Here is a 21,239-nt window from a genome sequence, read left to right as displayed (position 1 = left end):
CATGAGATTTGTATAAAATGTCTCTTTGGTAAAATAGTACTATTTTCTGTGATAGCATCTTATTTTCATTAGCCTGTATGGTTTCCATCTTTTTCCTCTTCCAATTCTATAGTCTTTTTGTTTCTAATCATGTATTCTACTGTGAATTTTTGACTAAAATGTAGTAGCAGCTTTTAAATTTTTACTTTAACCTTTCTGGGTTCTCTTCTCATGAGGTCACTAATTCTGTCATAGAGACATCACCCTTATGGCATCAAGTAAACCTAATTAATTATCAAAGGTCCCATCTTCAACGACCATCATATTGGGAGGTAGGGTTTCTGTATATGACTTACAAGGAGACACAGTTTGGTCCACAGAATGTGTCACTCAAAGTTTGAGGAGAGTTTTGTTATGGTTGTATACTGTGGTGATTTTTTTTTTAATGTGTCAGTTGTGAAAAATTTGTGTATATTGCTTCATCCCTGTCAGTATGTTTGAGTCTGGTGTTACTGCCCTCTACTGTTACTAGAGTTGTTGGCTTCAGTGTGATTGCTCTGGGAATTGAACAAGAATATGGGTTAAATCATATTTAGCAGAAAACAGCAAGGACTTGAAAACTCTACTGTTTATTTGGATTTTGATCACAGACTATTACATGTTAGACTAGGAATGGACATTCCAATGAGCAAGGCTAGTCTATGCTAAAAATTGAGATAACTAGGCCTTTTTGTTTGAATCTAGAAGAGATTTATAAAGCAGAAAGAAGAAGGAAGGAGGGGGTCAGGCAATAGAGAGACTTGACAGACTGTCAGCCATTCTGAAAGGAGCAGCCATAGTGTAGGAAGGATGGGGCCTCAGAAATTAGGAAGAAATTAGTCTCCTCCACCCCTTCATTCAAAGGATCAGGTGGAACTGTATGGAGAACATACAGATTCTTAATGGCCTTTTCATTATGCATGGCATATACCTAATTTTTTCACATTTATTAATAATTATTGTCCTCTTTACACGTGATTAACTTTGAATGAAAGTCACTTAATATATGCTATTTGGGCTTCCCAGGTGGCTTAGTGGTAAAGAACCCATCTGCAATACAGAAGACACAAAAGACACAGGTTCAAATCCTGGGTTAGGAAGATCCCCTGGAGAAGGAAATGGCAACACCTCCAGTATTCTTGCCTGGGAACTTTCATGGTCAGAGGAGTCTGGCAGGTTCCCATCCACGGGGTCACAAAGAATTGGACATGACTGAGCGCAGCACAGCATGGATCCTAGTGCTATTAACAGTAGAATGTAATGTAAAAATTGATGGTCATCTTTTTTAAGAAGGCAAGAAGTGCATTTGTATTCTAATGTATTGCCCTCATAATTATCAGGAGACACTGTTTTAGGGATGATTTCACAAAAGCTCTGAAAATTCTGCTACTTCCTTAAATTAATGGAGTTGATATGGGATTGAGATGGACTATTAGCTCAGACTTTGACTCTGAACACAATAAGTTCTCTCAGTATAAGAGATTTTATGTATTCAGATAACATATTTACTATTCAGAGGCAGTACTCAGATAATCAGGTAGAATGTGATTTGCACTGAGCTCTGTTCCTGTGTATTGACTACTCTCATTCTTCAGCATTGACTGACTCCATCTCATAGACTCTGATCAAAGAAGTTTCTCTCAATATAACCAGGCAGAAATTGATTGCAGTGTTTCTTATGCAGATGAGTCAGACTTGTTCACCTCTGGGGTTGTTGAAAAATAGCAAATTTGAAACCATATAACATCACATACGTGAGTATCTGTGATTTGTTACCCTATGGACTGTAGCCTACCAGGCTCCTCTGTCCATGGGATTCTCCAGGGAAGAATAATGGAGTGGGTTGCCATTTCCTTCTCCAGGGGATCTCCCTTACCTAGGGATCAAAGCTATGTCTCTTATGTTTCCTGAATTGGCAAGTGAATACTTTGCCACTATCACACCTGGGAAGCCCCAAAATAATATATATAAATTGGCAAATTTTTAATATATTTTTAGACATGTTATAAATTGTTTTTTATGTGCCAGACACTTAATATATTTTTATGTTCAGTCCCCACAAAGATCCAATGTGGTAGGGTGATATTGTCATCTGTATGTTACAACCACTTTTGCTTCCTCTCTACACAATATCCTTCTCCTTCTTAACAATATCTTGGCACATTGTCCTGGGTTGTGAAAATCTCTAGGATGCTTACAAAGGCACAATTCATGAACATGGGTCTCTTATCTGATGGCAAGATTAGGAAAAAGATGGTAGAGTGTTGGACTTTCAGCAAAGCTCTGCTCATGAACTAACATCCTTCTTGCCTTCTTTCTTTCTTTCCCTAACTCATCACCCACATTTCTCTCTTCTTCTTCTTCTTGCATTCCTTATTTCTATCTAAAAATTAGAAGTGGGCAAAAAAGAGAATGATAAATATTGTATACTAATGCATACATAAGTATAATGTAAACCACAATCACAGAAACCTAACCAATCTAATCACATGGATCACAGCCTTGTCTAACTCAATGAAACTATGAGCCATGCAGTGTAGGGCCACCCAAGATGGATGGGTAATGGTGGAGAGTTCTGACAAAATGTGGTCCACTGGAGAAGGGAATGGCAAACCACTTCAGTATTCTTGCATTGAGAACCGCATGAACAATATGAAAAGGCAAAAAGAGGGAACACAGAAAGAACTCCACAGGTCGGTAGGTGCCCAATATGCTACTGGAGATCAGTGGAGAAACAACTCCAGAAAGAATGAAGAGACGGAGCCAAAGAAAAACAACACCCAGTTGTGGATGTGACTGGTGATGGAAGTAAAGTCTGATGCTGTGAAGAGAAACATTGCATAGGAAGCTGGAATGTTAGGTTCATGAATCAAGGCAAATTGGAAGTGGTCAAACAGGAGATGGTAAGAGTGAACGTCGACATTTTAGAAATCAGTGTACTAAAATGGACCGGAATAGGTGAATTTAAATTAGATGACCATTATATCTACTCCTGTGGGAAAGGATCCCTTAGAAGAAATGGAGTAGCCATCATAGTCATCAAGAGAGTCCAAAATGCAGTACTTGGATGCAATCTCATAAACGACAGAATGATCTCTGTTCATTTCCAAGGCAAACCATTCATAATCCAAGTCTGTGACCCAGCCAGTAATTCTGAAGAAGCTGAAGTTGAACAGTTCTATGAAGACCTACAAGACCTTCTACAACTAACACCCAAAAAAGATGTCCTTTTCATTATAGGGGACTGGAATGCAAAGGTAGGAAGTCAAGAAACACCAAGAGTAACAGGCTAATTTGGCCTTGGAGTATAGAATGAAGCAAGGCAAAGTCTAATAGTGTTTTGCCAGGAGAACCCACTGGTCATAGCAAACACCCTCTTCCAACAACACAAGAGAAAACTCTACATGTGGACATTACCAGATGGTCAACACCAAAATCAGATTGATTATATTCTTTGCAGCCAGAGATGGAGAAACTCTATACAGTCAGCAAAAACAAGACTGGGAGTTGACTGTAGCTCAGATCATGAACTCCTTATTACCAAATTCAGAATTAAATTGAAAAAGTAGGTAAAACCAGTACTCCATTCAGGTATAACCTAAATCAAATCACTTGTGATTATACAGTGGAAGTAAGAAACAGATTTAAGGGACTAGATCTGATAGACAGAGTGCCTGATGAACTATGGACGGAGGTTCATGACATCATATTGGAGACAGGGATCAAGAGCATCCCCAAGAAAAGGAAATCAAAAAAAACAAAATGGTTATCAAAGGAGACCTTACAAATAGCTGTGAAAAGAAGAGAAGCTAAAAGCAAAGGGGAAAAGGAAAGATATACCCATTCAAATGCAGAGTTCCAATGAACAGCAAGGAGAGCTAAGAAAGCTTTCCTCTGTGATCAGTGCAAAGAAATAGAGGGAAAAAGTAGAATGGGAAAGACTAGAGATCTCTTCAAAACAATTGGAGATACCAAGGGAACATTTCATGCAAAGATGGGCTCAATAAAGGACAGAAATGGTATGGACCTAACGGAAGCAGAAGATATTAAGAAATGGGGGCAAGAATACAGAAAATAACTATACAAAAAAGATCTTCATGACCCAGATACTCAAGATGGTGTATTACTCACCTAGAACCAGACATTCTGGAATGCAAAGTCAGGTGGACTTTAGGAAGCATCACTATGAACATAGCTAGTGGAGGTGATGGAATTCCAGCTGAGCTATTTCAAATCCTAAAAGATGATGCTGTGAAAGGGCTGCACTCAATATGCCAGCAAATTTGGAAAACTCAACAGTGGCCACAGGACTGGAAAATGTCACTTTTCATTCCAATCCCAAAGAAAGGCAATGCCAAAGAATGCTCAAACTACCACACAATTGCACTCATCTCACACTCTAGTAAAGTCATGCTCAGAATTCTCCAAACCAGGCTTCAGCAATACATGAACTGTGAACTTCCAGATGTTCAAGCTGGTTTTAGAAAAGGCAGAGGAACCAGAGATCAAATTGCCAACATTCACTGGATCATCAAAAAAGCAAGAGAGTTCCAGAAAAACATCATCTATTTCTGCTTGATTGACTATGCCAAAGTCTTTTACTATGTGGATCACAACAAACTGTGGAAAATTCTGAAAGAGATGGGAATACCAGACCACCTGACCTGCCTCTTGAGAAATCTGTATGCAGGTCAAGAAGCAACAGTTAGAACTGGACATGGAACAACAGACTGGTCCCAAATAGGAAAAGGAGGCCATCAAGGCTGTATATTGTCACCCTGCTTATTTAACTTACATGCAGGGTACATCATGAGAAACGCTGGGCTGGAGGAAGCACAAGCTGAAATCGAGATTGCCAGAGAAATATCAAAAACCTTAGATATGCAGATGATACCACCCTTATGGCAGAAACTGAAGAACTAAAGAACCTCTTCTTGAAAGTGAAAGAGAAGAGTGAAAAAGTTGGCTTAAAGCTCAACATCCAGAAAACAAAGATCATGACATCCGGTCCCATCACTTCATGGTAGATAGATGGAGAAACAGTGAAAAGAGTGCCTGACTTTATTTTATTGGCCGCCAAAATCACTGCAGATGGTGACTTCAGCCCTGGAATTAAAAGACACTGGCTCCTTGGAAGAAAAGCTAAGACAAACCTAGGTAGCAATCTTGATTCCAGCTTGTGCTTCTCCCAGCCAGAGTTTCTCATGATGTATTCTGCCTATAAGTTAAATAAGCAGAGTGACAATATACAGACTTGACGTACTGCTTTTCCTATTTGGAACCAGTCTGTTGTTCCATGTCCAGTTCTAATTGTTGCTTCCTGACCTGCATACAAGTTTCTCAGCAGGCAGGTTAGGTGGTCTAGTATTCCCATCTTTTTCAGATTTTCCCACAGTTTATTGTGATCCACACAGTCAAAGGCTTTGGCATTGTCAATAAAGCAGAAATAGATATTTTTCTGGAAATTTCTTGTTTTTTTCTATGATACAGCAGATGTTGGCAATTTGATTTCTTGTCCCTTTGCCTTTTCTAAAACCAGCTTGAACATCTGGAATTACACAATTCCTATATTGCTGAAGCCTGGCTTGGAGAATTTTGAGCATTACTTTACCAGTGTGTGAAATGAGTGCAGTTGTGCAGTAGTTTGAGCATTCTTTGGCATTGCCTTTCTTTGGGATTGGAGTGAAAACTGAACTTTTCCAGTCCTGTGGCCCCTTAATGGAGTACTTTGGTGCAATCTCAAAAATGGCAGAATGGTCTCTGTTCGTTTCCATTCAATATCACAGTAACCCAAGTCCATGCCCCAGCTAGAAATGCCAAAGAAGTTGAAGTTGAACAGTTCTATGATGACCTACAAGACCTCCTAGAACTAACACTAAAAAAAAGATATCCTTTTCATCATAGGGGACTGGAATGCAAAAGTTGGAAGTCAAGAGATACCTGGAATAACAGGCTAATTTGGCCTTGGAGTACAAAATGAAGTAGGGCAAAGGATAACATATTTTACCAAGAGAATGCACCGGTCATTGAAAATGCTATCTTCCAACAAAACAAGTAATGACTTGACGTGGACATCACCAGATGGTCAAAACCAAAGTCAGATTGATTATATACTTTGCAGCCGTAGATGAAGAAGCACTATAGAGTCAGCAAAAAACAAGACCAGTAGTGAACTGTGACTCAGATCATGAACTCCGTATTGCAAAATCCAGACTTAAATGGAAGAAAATGGGAAAACCACTAGACCATTCAGGTATGTCCTAAAACAAAGCCCTTATGATTATGCAGTGGAAGTGACAAGTAGATTCAAGGGATTAGATTTGATAGAAAGAGTACATGAAGAACTATGGACAGAGGTTTGTGACATCGTGCGGGAGGCAGTGGTCAAGACCATTCCCTGGGGGTGGGGGGAATGCAAAAAGGCAAAGTGGTTGTCTGAGCAGGTCTTACAAATAGCTGAGAAAAGAAGAGAAGTTAAAGGCAAGGAAGAAAAACAAAGATATAGCCATCTGAATGCAGAGTTCCAAAGAATAGCAAGGAGAGATAAGAAAGCCTTCCTAAGTGATCAATGCAAAGAAATACAGGAAAAAAAATAGAATGGGAATGATAGAGATCTCTTCAAGAAATTTAGAGACACCAAGGCAATATATCATGCAAAGATGGGCACAATAAAGGACAGAAATGGTATGGACCTAATAGAAGCAGAAGATATTAAAAAGTGTCAAGAATCCACAGAAGAGCTACACAAAAAAGACCTTCATGACCAAGATAACCACGATAGTGTGATCACTCACCTGGAGTCAGACATCCTAGAGTGTGAAGTTAAGTGGACCTTAGGAAGCATCACTTCGAATAAAGCTAGTGGAGGTGATGGAATTTCAGAGGAACTATTTTAAATCTTAAAGATGATGCTGTTAAAGTAGTGCACTCAATATGTCAGCAAATTTGGAAACTCAGCAGTGGCCACAGGACTGGAAAAGGTCAGTTTTCATTCCAATCCCAAAGAAAGGCAATGCCAAAGAATATTCAAACTACCTCACAATTGTACCCATCTCACACACTAGCAACATACTGCTCAAAATTCTCCAAGCTAGGCTTCAACAGTATGTCAATCAAAAACTTCCAGGTGTTCAAGCTGGATTTAGAAACGTCAGAGGAACCAGAGATCAAATGGCCAACGTCTGTTGGATCATAGAAAAAGCAAGTGAGTTCCAGAAAAACACCTACTTTGTCTTCATTGATTACACCAAAGCCATTGACTGTGTGGCTCAAAACAAGCTGTGGAACATTCTTCAAGGGATGGGAATGCCAGACCACCTTACCTGCCTCCTGAGAAACCTGTATGCAGGTCAAAAAGCAGCAGTTAAAACCGGTCATGGAACAATGGTTGTTTCCAAACTGGGAAAGGAGTACATCAAGGCTGTACATTGTCACCCTGTTTATTTAACTTATATGCAGAGTACATCATGGGAAATTCCATGCTGGATGAAGCACAAGCTGAAATCAAGATTGCTAGGAGAAATATCAATAACATCAGAAATGGAGATGACACCACCCATATGGCAAAAAGCAAAAGGGAAGTAAAGAGCCTCTTGATGAAGTAAAACAGGAGAGTGAAAAAGCTGGCTTAAAACTCAACATTCAAAAAACAAAGATCACGATATCTGGTCCCATCACTTCATGACATGTAGATGGGGAAACAATGGAAACTATGAAAGTCTTTATTTTCTTGACCTCCAAATCACTGCAGATGGTTACTGCAGCCCTGAATTTAAAAGACACTTGCTTCTTGGAAGAAAAGCTAAGACAAACCTAGACAGCATATTAAAAAGAAGAGACATTACTTTGCCGACAAAGGTCTGTCTAGTCAAAGCTGTAGTTTTTCCAGGAGCCATGTATGGGTGTGAGAGTTGTATCATAAAGAAAGTTGAGAGCAGAAGAATTGATGCTTTTGGACTGTGGTGTTGGAGAAGACTCTTGAGAGTCCCTTGGACTGGAAGGAGGTCCAACCAGTCCATCCTAAAGGAGATCAGTCCTGGGTGTTCATTGCAAGGACTGAGGCTGAAGCTGAAACTCCAATACTTTGGCCACCTGATACAAAGAACTGACTCATTGGAAAAGACCCTGATTCTGGGAGGGACTGGGGGCAGGAGAAGGGAACGACAGAGGATGAGACGGTTGGATTGCATCACCCATTCAATGGCATGAGTTTGAGCAATCCCCGGGAGTTGGTGATCTACAGGGAAGCCTGGTGTGCTGAAGTCCATGGGGTTGCAAAGAGTCTGACATGACTGAGAGACTGAACTGAACTGAACTGAGGTTTCCTGGCAATGAAGATTGTACACATTTTAAATTTTAATTAACATTGTCAAAACCTGCCCTAATGTACACCTTTATTTATTGTTAACTGAAAACTGTTCTGAAATTGTTTCCCAAATTTCTAAAATCTCCTTTGCTATGATAGGATAAAAACTTTAGGCCATAAATTAAAGTTTGATTTTAGTATCCATTTTGTTGGGAAAATAATACAGAATCAGAGTTTTTTTTCTGTGTTCTCAGAATTATAGTTAAAACCTAAAGCTGAAGAAAAATTCACTAAGTAAGTTATTAATAGTTGCCATGGCTTACTAAGTTGTGTTTATCTCTACTGCTACTACTGACGATCATCACTCCTGCCCATGATTTTCCCATTTCCTGCTCAAATCTTAGCACTTGAGGGAGTGAGGGCATTCACGATTTGTCCTGTAGCTTCCTTATTCCCTGATCTTGGGAGAGTAGACAGTGTGCCTTTCCACACCTGGACCCAAGGGAGTCAGAACAATAAAATTCCCATGAAGACTGGAAGTTTCTCAACATGTAAGAGACTGACACTCTGGGCCTCTGAGTATTTAATTTCCTACAAAATCTGGAGGTTAATCTGTGCATTCTACAACCATTTCTCTCTCACTGTCATGTGTCTCTTTTCCTCTCATTTGGCTGCAAAGTTTACAAACTCAATACAATTAATCGCTGTGTCAAATTTGCCATTATGCTGCTATTCTGTAGCATAGTATTTATAATGGCCTAAGATTTTAATAACACTAGATGAATTAATAAAAAATAAATGATGAAAACAGCAGAAAAAGTACTGTTGTGGAAAATCAAGCACATTACTGTTCATGCTTTGTGTGCCTATAACTTCATGAATGACCCTGAAAATATACTGAAATTTTTAGACTTTATTTTATCATTACTAACATAAAGGTCGAATTTCTGTTTTGCTTTGTTTTTGATAAGAACAGTAACATACACTTCCTCCATTTTTTTCTTTTTTTTTTTTTTTTGAAAGAAGATCCAGATGACCAAGAAACAAAATAAAGAACTAGATTTATTGAGTAACTGGACACTGCAGAACATTAAGCCTTGGGTGTATCTAAATTCATTGAGAGATCCATAATTTGTGTATCTTTCCGGAGTTGGATATTTACAAGAGGACACTCAAGCAGGTAGTAAGAAGAATGAAAGAGAAATGTAAAAGAGAAACATTCACTATTTTCCTCCTTTATGTTCCCCATTCTCATTATCCAGCTAAGATCCACAATCCTATTGACTGCTGTCATGCCCTAATAGCTAATAGCTAGCATTCTGGCAAGTTGAAGAAAATTAAATAGAAAAGTTGAGCATTTCCAATAACAGGGATTTTCATTGTTTTAACATGTTGTGAAATAGTGTTGCTCTTCACACCAAGATAAACATAAAAACTTTTATCACAGTAAATTTTTTGAACAAAATATTTTTACCATATGGACACGGATCTGCTTGGTCTTTGCACCATAGACAAGTGGATTAAGAAATGGAGGTACTAGCAGATAAGTGCTAGAAAAGAGGATGTGAATATAAGGAGGGATGTGAGAACCAAATCTATGTGCAAAGAAGGAGAAGAAACCAAGGGAGTAGAACGGGAGGAAGACACAGATGTGAGCGACACAAGTGTTGAATGCTTTCAACCTGGCCTCCTTCTGAGGCAAACGGAAAACTGTGATGAATATCTGTATGTAGGACAATGTGATTAATACAATGTCAAGCCCGGCAACAGTGAAGGCCACAAACAAGCCATAGATTTTGTTGACCCTGATATTTCCTGCAGCCAGTTTCACAACAGCCATATGTTCACAGTAGGAATGAGAGATGACTGTTGTATGATAAAACTGTAATCGGAGCTTTATCAGTACTAGGCATGCTGCTACAAGAATGGCTGCCCTGAGTGTTACCACAGCTGCTATCTGAGTGACTAAGTGGTGAGAGAAGATGGCAGCATGTCTGAGTGGATAACAGATGGCTACATAGCGGTCCAGGGCCATGGCCAGGAGGATGCCTGATTCTGTGCACTGAAGTGTGTGGATGAGCCACATTTGAAGCAAGCAAGAATCAAAATATATCTCTGTTACATGAAACCAGAAGATTCCAAGCATCTTGGGCACAATGCTTGTGCTGAGAGCAATATCTGTGACTCCTAGCATGCCTAGAAAAATATACATGGGCTGATGGAGGCTGCGTTCTGATATGATGATAATCAAAAGCAAGGAATTTCCAATCATAGCCATGAGATACATAGCACAAAATGGAATCCCAATCCAGCACTGCACAGATTCTAGGCCTGGGATCCCTATAAGGGTCAACACAGAAGGCATGAAGATTGTAACGTTGGAAATGGACATAATCCTTGAGTCTCCTGATGCAAACCCAAGTTTCTCATTCAATCCTACTTTCTTTCCATCTTCCTGTTTTTGCCCAAAGTCTTCATATTGAGTCTCTCTGATTTATGTGGAAATCTGGGATAATATCATCAGTCTCATTTACATGTAAAGGGTAAAACAAAGGTCAACAGAGAGACATCACAGTTTTTAGGAAAGACATCCACAGCCACAGTACCATAGTTCTTGTACCACAATAAAATGTGATGTGCAGAGATGGGCAGTGCTTTTAAATCTGAAAAATAACTTCATTGGGAAAGAAACTGCTGAATTGACTCTTATTCATTCCAGACCTGTGGGGAAAGAAAATAAACTTGTTTATATTGTGTGAAAGTTGAGTTTTAATCAGAGTTTAATGGATCTCTCCACATTACAAATTTCAATTAACAGCTTTACTAGTCTCTTTTCCTCTATTGGCTGCTTGCTAAGTCACTTCAGTCGTTTCCAACTCTTTGCGACTGCAAGGACTGTGCCTACCAGGGTCCTCTGTCCACGGGAATCTCCAGGCAAGAATACTGGAGTGGCTTGCCATGACCTCCCCCAGGGGATCTTCCTGACTCAGGAATAGAACCTGCATCTCTTAAGTCCTCTGCAGTGGCAGGCGGGTTCTTTCCCACTAGGACCACTTGGGAAGCATCTCTTTTCCTTAGCTGTCTCTAAATCAGGCACAGTTGGCTTGGACCAGCAAATGCACAATCTCTGATCAGTATATTAGAATGAAAAGTCCCCTATTAAAGAAGATAGAGGTAGAAACTCTTGTCATTCAAAAGCATATTATGTTTGTCTACCAATCAATGCAACCTGTCTTTATGTAAGGTTGGTAGTTCTTTATGAGAATGTGAAGGAAGAGTTGAAGGAAAGATCATTCAAATCCATGTGCATTTAGCAAATTTGGGGAAACGTTCTTTGATACATTTTACATTTCTAACAAAACTGTACTATTTTTGCCCATATTTCTAAAAGCTGAGGTACATAAAATTTATCGTGTGCTTAAAAATTAAAGATTTCAAATCAAAGATTAAAAAATTTCTTTTATATGTAGTATAAGATACCTAGAGGAGAGGGAATCTCTAGGACATAAGGGAAACAGCATCATCAATGTAGAGTTGCAAGAGGACTCATTCTTAATGGCTCAGGGGTATAGGGCATGGGCAAAAGTGTACCTTGACTGAAATACAGGCTGTTTCTTGAGTTTAAAACGTACATAACGGCCATTCATTTGAGAATCGTCTAATTGAGGCTCATGTATTCGGCATGAAATAGATAATCTGGACTACTTGGGCTTCCCTGTTAGCTCAGTTGGTAAAAAATCTGCATGCAAAGGAGGAGACCTGGATTCGATCCCTGGGTTGGGAAGAGTCCCTGGAGAAGCGAAAGGCTACCCACTCCAGTATCCTGGCCTGAGAATTTCATAAACTGTGTAGTCCATGAGTTCGTAAAGAGTCTGACATGACTGAGTGACTTTCACCTAGCTGCCATTAATATGAGAATTGTCTAATTGAGGTTCATGAACTCTTCATGAAATAGGTAATCTGGAATACTTAGTGGTCGCCGTGTAATGGGAGCATGAAAATGGGATTCATGGTCTTGTAAGGGGTCACAACGACCAACCAAACAGTACTTGCAGATGTGAATATTGTAGACTATCAATAACACATCAGTAAAGTACAGCTGTTTCAAAAAATTTATATAACTCTGCTTGACTTCTAATAGGGGGTACAGTTCTCAGAGCTTCCTCAGATGATGTTCCTGGCTTATAATCTTCAATTTGTTGTTCAGTCACTAAGTCATCCCTGACTCTTTACAATGCCATGAACTGGAACACACCAGGCTTCCCTGTCCTTCACTATCTCCCAGAGCTTGCTCAAACTCATGTCCATCGAGTTGATGATATCATTCAACCATCTCACCTTCTGTCATCCTCTTCTCCTCCTGCCCTCTGTCTTCCCCATCATCAAGGTTTTTTCCAAAGAGTCAGCTCTTCACATCAGGTGGCCAAAGTATTGAAACTTCAGCTTCAGCATCAGTTCTTTCATTGAATATTCAGGGTTGATTTCCTTTAGGATTGACTGATTTGATCTCCTTGTAGTCCAAGGGACTCTTATACGTGTAACTCTATGGCTGATTCATATCAATGTATGACAAAACCCACTGAAATGTTGTGAAGTAATTAGCCTCCAACTAATAAAAAATTTAAAAAATAAATAAATAAATAAATAAAATAAAAATAAAAGCAGAAGAAAAAAAAAGAGTCTTCTCCAACATAATAATTAAAAGGTATCCGTTCTTTGGCTCTCAGCCTTCTTAATGGTCCAACTCTCATATCCGTACATGACTACTGGAAAAACCATATCTTTGACTAGATGGACATTTGTTTACAAAGTGATGTCTCTGCTTTTTAGTAAGATGTCTAGGTTTCTCATAAGCTTTCTTCCAAGGAGGCAGCTGTCATTCAGTTTCATGGGTGCAGTCACCATCAGCAGTGATCTTGGAGCCCAAGAAAATACGATCTGTCACTGCTTCCATTGTTTCCCCCTCTATTTGCCATGAAGTGATGGGACCAGATGTCATAGAAACTACAAAGCAGAAAATCTTCTGACATTTCAGACAGTGAAGAGTGAATGCTTTATACTATAGGATGCACCTAGGGATTGGTTTTCACCAATCCCTGGTGAGCTTTCAAGTTCGCTGGAGACAGGAATGAAAAAGAAGGCACACTATCATTCAGAGCATATAAGATTTACCTCTAATAGCTGCTTCTGCATCTAAAAAAATTCTCAAACTTTGGTTTCAGTTTAGGTCTGGGAACCAAAATGAACCTCCTGCTAAAAATTCCTGAGAGGACAGTGCTTCAAGACAGCACAAAACAAGTCAGTGATACTTATTTACAAAAATAATGAGACAATAAAGGTAAAACAAACATCTTGAAATGTTCAAAATAATCATCCAAGACATGCTGACAGAGAAGTAAAAAAAAAAATGTTTTTGTAATCTAATTTTAGTCAGAGAAGCACTGACTTCTTGTTTAGTCCCATGGTTGGGGCTGACCTGGGAACATTCACTTCAGAGCCTCAGTTACCAGTCATTTTCTGAGCTTCTTCTATGTAAACTTTGGGACACAAATCTATCCCATATCCAAACTAGATCTCACCAAATTAGCCCAGTTATGTTCAGAATTGTTATGAAAGGATGGCATGTATTTTAAAAAATTTTAGTGTCTAAAATTTATATCAATTTCCACATGAGAGTTATTGACTTGGTTGAAACAAAGGTTTGTACTTCACAAGTGTGTTTTTAAGCTTCAGTACCAAGAAGAGAAAGGAATAAATGTTGATTCACTGAAAAGAACAAAAGAGAGTGGCTAATAACCCTGGATTACCAGATGATCATACTTGAAGTCACACTGGTTTTGGCCTGTATCATTGGGTTAGGCACTATGCATTAGTCCTATCCCTTTCAAATTAAAAGACTCTCTGACTTCACCCTCTTATCAAACTGCCGTAAAATTATCATCATTCTAGAAAAAGCGGTGGGCTTCTCTGGTGGCTCAGACTGTACAGAATCTGCCTGCAAAGCAGGAGACCTGATTTCGATCCCCGGGTCTGGAAGATCCTCTGGAGAAGGGAATGGCAACCCACTCCAGTATTCTGGCCTGGAGAAGTCCATACACAGAGGAGACTGGCGGGCTTACAGTTCTTGGGGTCGCAGAGTCGGACACAACTGAGCAGCTTCCACTTTCAGAAAAAGCAATGGTATAGGATTGTGAGCAGATAACAAGTAAACCAGCTCAGCCTGGATCAGAGTGTGTGCATGCCTTCACTGCTGGGCACTCAGTGATTCACATGAGCAGATTGAAATCAGCTGTAGCTGAGCATCTGCACCAGAAAAATAAAACACAGAACCCGTACTTATCAGAGTGCCAACAGCCCACTGAAGTAACAGGTGAACCCATGATTAAATGAAATATTTTCAGGAAAATCAAGATTACTACTTTTCAGATAGTACATGAAGCAGGTGGAGGTGAGGACCACAGATTCTGAAGTCTATGCACTACTCTTTATATATATTGCAATGGCCAATATAAGCCTATTGTATGACTCACTATATACTTTTTGAAAATATGCAGAAAATGTTTGAACCTGAAGCCATCCTAATGCTGTAGAATGTTAGAGGCATATATATTCTTATATATTACTTAGCTAAAATCTGTTAGTACAGTGGGGGAAAATATGTTTTCTAAATGATGTGATTGTTTTTTTGTTTTGTGACACATGCATTATAGTTCCTTTGCACCCTGAATATCAATAAGAACTTTTCCAAAGCATTTTTAATAGAAATGCATACCTTTGTGAAATAAAATGGGAAACAGAGCAGATTTTCAGAAAAGGCACTTATCTCCCAATGTTTAAAAAAACAAACAAACAGTGAAAACAATTTAAAGACATAACCAGTTAGAAAGTGAAGTCAAATAGCTTTACTACAGATGGCTAGTAAAACTCATCAAATAAGAAATATGATTAAATGAAATATGAAACCTAAAAATGAGAAAGGTCTGAACATGCATATAATTTTTGTGGAATTGTCTGAACAAAGATGGCAATCCTTACCATTTAGAGAGAGAAGGATCATGGAAAAGCTTATCTGGCCAGACATCTGCTTACTTGGTGCAAGAGCATATTCAGGTACATCATACAATAGAATATCATTCAAGCAAAAAGGTAAATGACATGCTTATTCATGTACAACACAAAGGAACCTTGAGAACATTATTCTAAATGTTTTCTTAGTATTATTCTTTGTTTCTTATCTTTAATTATCTTGATAGACTGAACATTAATTGATAGGTAGATATCTTTCTTATCTTTATTTCTTATCTTTTCTTATTCATTATTCTTTCTTTCTAAGAAGAAAGCCAGACATAGAAGGCCAAATATTGTTTCATTCCACTTATACGAGATGTCCAGGGTAGTAAAATCACAGACACAGAAAGTCAATGAGTGGTTGCCCTGTAATGGGGCAGGAGAATGAGAAGTAGCTGCTAAGGGGAGTGGAATATCTTTATTAAGATGGTGAAAATGTTCTGGAATTTGATAGTAGTGTTGGTTGTGCAATTTTTTGAACATATCAAAAACCAGAGATTTGTACTCTTTAAATGGTGAGTTACATGGTATGTAAATTGTATCTCAATGAATTAAAAAAATTTTTTTGAGTCAGTATGTTATAGAAAGAAAATATACTAGAAAAATTACTAGATGCATGCTTTTAAATTTAGGATACATCAAATAAGTGTGGTGACATGAACTGATGATCAAAAAGGCAGCTAAGCTCAAATGTAATTGTTAAATATTTATTCCGGGAGAAAGGTTATATGGGAACTCTGACTTTTTACCTATTTTTTTGGTAAACCTTAAACTGTTCTAAAGTGTAGCAATTAAAGATAATTTAAGAGTAGGAATAATTATTCTATAACTATGAAACTATTATATGATTAAATTATTTGGGTTTGGAACACCTCTTCTTCCACATGTTTTTCAGTGCATGCCTGTTCATTCATTCAGTCACATCCTACTCTTTGCAACCCATTGGACTGTAGACTGCCTAGCTCCTCTTACCATGGAATTTTCCAGGAAATAATACTGGCATGGGGCGATATTTCCTACTCCAGGGAATCTGCCTGACCCAGGGACTGAACCTGCATCTCTTGTATCTGCTGCACTGGCAGGGGCATTCTTTACCACTGTGCCACCTGAGAAGGCTTTGTCCTCTTTAGGAAACCATGCAGATTATCTCACTGTGAAAATACATTCTCATTATGAAATTTGTGGTAGAATTTTTGTGCATTCATTTTCTAAATGCTCAGCAATATGTATTTATTTATATTTAAAATGTGTTATGTATGTGTAGGTCAGGAGTATACATATACATTACACATGAGATCTATATGAAAAAAGAAGTTACATACAGAGAAAATGTGATACATGCTATAAGAGCTATTAGAAGGGTAGAGACAGAAAAGAAAATGGTCTAAATTCCTTAAAGGAAATGCCTAAGTTCTAAAAACAGGAGAGCATTCAGCAGGTAAAAAACTACACATGTTGATATACATAAGATCAGGAAAGAGATACAGATTCATCAAGTACTTTCTGTTGAAAACTCCACAGTATTTGTATGAAAAATGCCAGCAAATAAAAGGTGTAAAATATATTACTTTATTCTTTATAGGCTCTTATGTAAGGTTGGAAAATGGAATAAGATCCCCTGGAGGAAGAAATGGCTACCCACTCACATGCTCGCCTGGAGACTTTCACGGAAAGAGGGAACTAGTAGACCACAATCTAGGGAGTTGCAAATAGTTGGACACAAGTGAACACGCTCACACAATAAAGAGAAGGTAATTTATTTGAGAATTTATTTTCGAAATAATCACAGAGACCTGCCGGGGTCTAGCCCCAGCAGGACCCAGGGGAACCCTCAGGATGAACGGCGTCGGCAAATGAGAGAGAGAGACAGACAAAGCTCGGGGGCTAAGGCTGAAGTTTATTTTTGCATTGCCCCTTTATACCCTCAACAACATTTTTTGGGGGGAAGTGCATATTACTTTCACACAGGTCATCTCAAAACATTACAGCAACTTGACCTTTAACAGAAACAGGATGTAACCCACATACTTTTTGTTCACAGGAGTCTTTCTTATCATTTGGCCTTCGGGCCTGCTAACATTTTATGGCTTGCACCTGGTGTGACTTAAGCAACTTCAGTAGCCAACCCTGTTTTTCTTATAATTAATCTTTTTTTTTTTTTTTAATAGGCATCATCTCTATGGGAACTAGGTAGGATTACATTTTTACAGAACAGAAATGGGAAGGACTGCAAAAACAGCAGGTATGGCACAAAAGAGGCTCTTAGTCTAAAAGTTAACTACCTGCAAGAAGTCACCAGCTAATCTCTATCTAAAGTATTTTCTACTAGGCACATTTGTGGCTACTATATTTGTGGAGCTTTTCTCACCCCATGAAGGGGCCTATGCTTAATAGTTTCTTTTTTTAGTGTACTGTGCTTAGGATGTTTAGAAAAATCATGAGCATTTTTTGCAATGAGAGCACACATTTATCAAACAAGCTAGAATGCCAGCAAAAGGGTTTGAACTGAAGCATTTCCTTCATCCCTGGCCCCTTCATAGGGTACCAGCGTCCCGGAGATTTATTAGTTAGGGTTTTAAGTTGGTCTTTATTCAGTGAAGGAGGAGCAGGAGAGCTCTCAGCAGGCAACACAAGAATCCGCAGCAGGGCAAACAGGAACAACAGCAGAAAAGGGGGGGAGGATACAGAGTGGGGTAGAGGCCGGGGCCAACCTGGAGGCTCCCTTGTCCTAGACGGCCTTGCCTGTCAGGTTTTTTCCTCATGACCTCGTCATGGATGGGGTCCCGGACAGCCTTGCCTGTCTGGTACTTTCTTCATGACCTCGTCACGGGCAGGACTTCCCATAACGGCTCCCAGCAGAGACCTGTACGTTTTATAGAACTGAGGACAACAGCAAAAACAAATGACATTTCTGGCTTGGTTGAGTAAGTAAATAATGGTAACCATTTCTAAATTGAGAATATTTTTCAAAAGTACTTGATAAAAATGCAATTTATCTTGATGTGCAATACTTTTCAAGAACAGTACAATAAACTCCCTTATACAATTTACCCAGGGTCACAAATGATTTTTCCCTCTGCCCCGTTTTGCTTTATCACTCAACAAATTCCTAGATAGATGGATTGATAGGTAGATAATTGGATAGGTTATTTTCTGAAGTGTTTTTGAGTCAACAAGAGACATAATATTCCTTTACAGCTAACTATTTTGTTATATATTTCCCTAGGAAAAGGATAATCTATTGTATAACTATAGTATAGTTATAGCCAATATCAGGACATTTAGCACTAAAGACATACTACAACCTAAATATTAGTCCATATTCCAAGTTTGAAAATAGTTCAAAGACTTCTATACCTTTATTTTCTTGCCCCAAATTCAATTCAGATACACAGTGCATTTAATATTCATGTCCTTTTAGACTTCTTTAACCCATAGCAATTTCTTTGACTTGATACATTTTCTCCTTTGTTTTGTTTCATTTCTGAAAGTTCATTGACTTAATATTTTAAAAGTTTGTCTGGTATATGCACAGAAATATGTTGTACAGCTTAAATAATTTTTCACAAAGTAGGCATAAATATGTAACAACCCAGCTGAAGAATACATTACTTGCACCTAGAAGCCCCTTTCTGAATTGTTCATTATATCACCATTTCTGCAAGTAAAGGGAAAGATATATGCTCACAAATTCCCTCTTTTATGATTCTTACTCTCATTACCCAGGTCGAGTCCACAATCCTATTAGCAGAGAATTGACATTTGCTAATAGGATTCCCTGGTGGCTCAGAGGTTAAAAGCGTCTGCCTCCAATGCGGGAGACCCGGGTTCGATCCCTGGGTTGGGAAGATCCCTGGAGAAGGAAATGGTAACCCACTCCAGTATTCTTGCCTGGAGAATCCCATGGACGGAGGAGCCTGGTAGGCTACAGGCCACGGGGTCGCGAAGAGTCTGAGCGACTTCACTCACTCACTTACTCACTCAATAGGATCCTAAAACCAGCTAACATGCTGGCAGATTAAAAACAACAACAAATATAACAAACAGAAAATTCAAGAATCTCAGATAGCGTGTTGTTTTATTATGTTGTGAAATATTGTTACCATTCACAAAAAGTTAAACAGCAAAGTATTATTTATGGTGAATTTTACGAACTGAACATTTTTACCATTTGCATACGGATCTGCTTGGTCTTCGCACCATAGACAAGTGGATTGAGAAATGGAGGGACCAACAAGTAAATGCTAGAAATGAGAATATGGATAAAAGTGGGAATGTGAGAACCAAACCTATGTGCGAAGAAGGAGAAGAAGGCAAGGAAGTAGAACTGGAGGAAGACACAGATATGAGCGATACAAGTGTTGAATGCTTTCAACCTAGCCTCCTTCTGGGGCAAACGAAAAACTGTGATAAATATCTGTACATAGGACAATGTAATGAAAGAGAGATCAAACACTGCAATGTTGAAAGCCACGAATAAACCATAGATTTTGTTGACCCGGATATTTCCTGCAGCCAGTTTCACAATGGCCATATGCTCACAGTAGGAGTGGGAGATGACTGTTTTGTGGTAAAATTGCAATCGGAATTTTATCAGTACTAGGCAAGGGGCTACGAGAATGGCAGCCCTGAGTGTTACTGCACTTGCTATTTGAGAAATGAGGTGGGGAGTGAAAATGGCAGCATGTCTGAGTGGATAACAGATGGCTACATAGCGGTCCAGGGCCATAGCCAGCAAGATGCCTGATTCTATGCCCTGAAACGTGTGAATGAGCCACATTTGAAGCAAGCAGGAATCAAAATATATCTCTGGTATATGAAACCAGAAGACTCCAAGCATCTTGGGCACAACACTGGTAAGAAGTGCAATATCAGTTACCCCTAGCATGCCTAGGAAAATGTACATGGGCTCATGGAGGCTGGGCTCCAACTTGATGATGATCAGAAGCAAAGAATTTCCGATCATAGCAATGAGATACATAATACAGAAAGGAATCCCAATCCAACATTGCACAGACTCTAGTCCTGGGATCCCTATTAGCGTGAACACAGAAGGCATGAAGACTGTGATGTTGGAAATGGACATAGTGTCCTAGGGTCTCCTGATGCAAACAATCGAATTCCTCAGTCAGTGCTACTTCCTCTTTTAATTCCCATTTGCATTCAAAGCCACAATATTGAATGCATGATTCTTGCTAGAACACTAAGATCATGACATCCACCTCATTCAAATATAGGAGGTAAAAGGAAGATCCAGAATGACACACCATTTTTTAAAGACAGACATCCATAAGCCCTAAAAATGTGATTTGCCACTGCATTAGACAGAACCAGTCAAATTCCCGAGTAAGGGGATCAACTACTGACTCGTCTGTTATTTCACTTCAGACCTGTGGACAAAAATAGCACGCTTCTTTATTTTGTTGGCAGTTACATTTTACGCAGAGGTTGATAGTTCGTTCCATATTCCACACTCCAATTTCTGCTTTAGTGCTCTGTTATTCTGTTGTTTCTCAGTCTAAAACAGTCAGTTTGGACTGGCCAAAACTCAGACTTGACCGTCACTAGTGCAGAATGCTATCCAAAAAAGAAAATAGACCTCGATAAGCTTGTCACCTGAAATAAAAATATATTTGTTTATGTAGTGATCTATACTACGTATCTCTATTGAAGACTAGATATCTTTCAGAGGAATGTGAAGGAAGAGTTTTAGAAAAGATCACTCAAATCCCAAGTTTCTTGCCACCTTTTTACATTTCTAGTAAAACTGTATTAGATTTTCCTATATTTCCAACAGCTGAAATAACTAAGTTTTTGTTTTTAAAATGAATAAAATACATTACTGAAT

At 38.8% G+C, this 21,239-nt stretch overlaps 2 protein-coding genes across 2 annotated transcripts; both read right to left on the bottom strand.

Annotated features, from left to right (window-relative positions):
• Positions 1 to 9,764: 9,764 nt before the first annotated feature.
• LOC122449930 (olfactory receptor 52A1-like) lies at positions 9,765 to 10,715 on the bottom strand. Its single transcript, XM_043482050.1, has one exon. The coding sequence runs from the start codon at positions 10,713 to 10,715 to the stop codon at positions 9,765 to 9,767; it is 951 nt and encodes a 316-aa protein (XP_043337985.1).
• An 8,823-nt stretch (positions 10,716 to 19,538) lies between these two features.
• LOC122450210 (olfactory receptor 52A1-like) lies at positions 19,539 to 20,477 on the bottom strand. The gene has a single exon (XM_043482436.1). It carries the CDS (start codon positions 20,475 to 20,477, stop codon positions 19,539 to 19,541), a length of 939 nt encoding a protein of 312 aa, XP_043338371.1.
• Positions 20,478 to 21,239: the final 762 nt, after the last annotated feature.

Source organism: Cervus canadensis, chromosome 11, assembly GCF_019320065.1.
Source record: "Cervus canadensis isolate Bull #8, Minnesota chromosome 11, ASM1932006v1, whole genome shotgun sequence".
In the NCBI taxonomy this organism is placed as follows: Eukaryota; Metazoa; Chordata; class Mammalia; order Artiodactyla; family Cervidae; genus Cervus; species Cervus canadensis.
Note: the sequence above shows the minus strand (reverse complement) of the source record. Positions and strands in the feature narration are given on the sequence as shown.

Bases quoted from the DNA above. Each gene is read 5' to 3' on its own strand.
- LOC122450210 (XM_043482436.1), bottom strand. From the start codon at position 20,477: ATGTCCATTTCCAACATCACAGTCTTCATGCCTTCTGTGTTCACGCTA.
- LOC122449930 (XM_043482050.1), bottom strand. From the start codon at position 10,715: ATGTCCATTTCCAACGTTACAATCTTCATGCCTTCTGTGTTGACCCTT.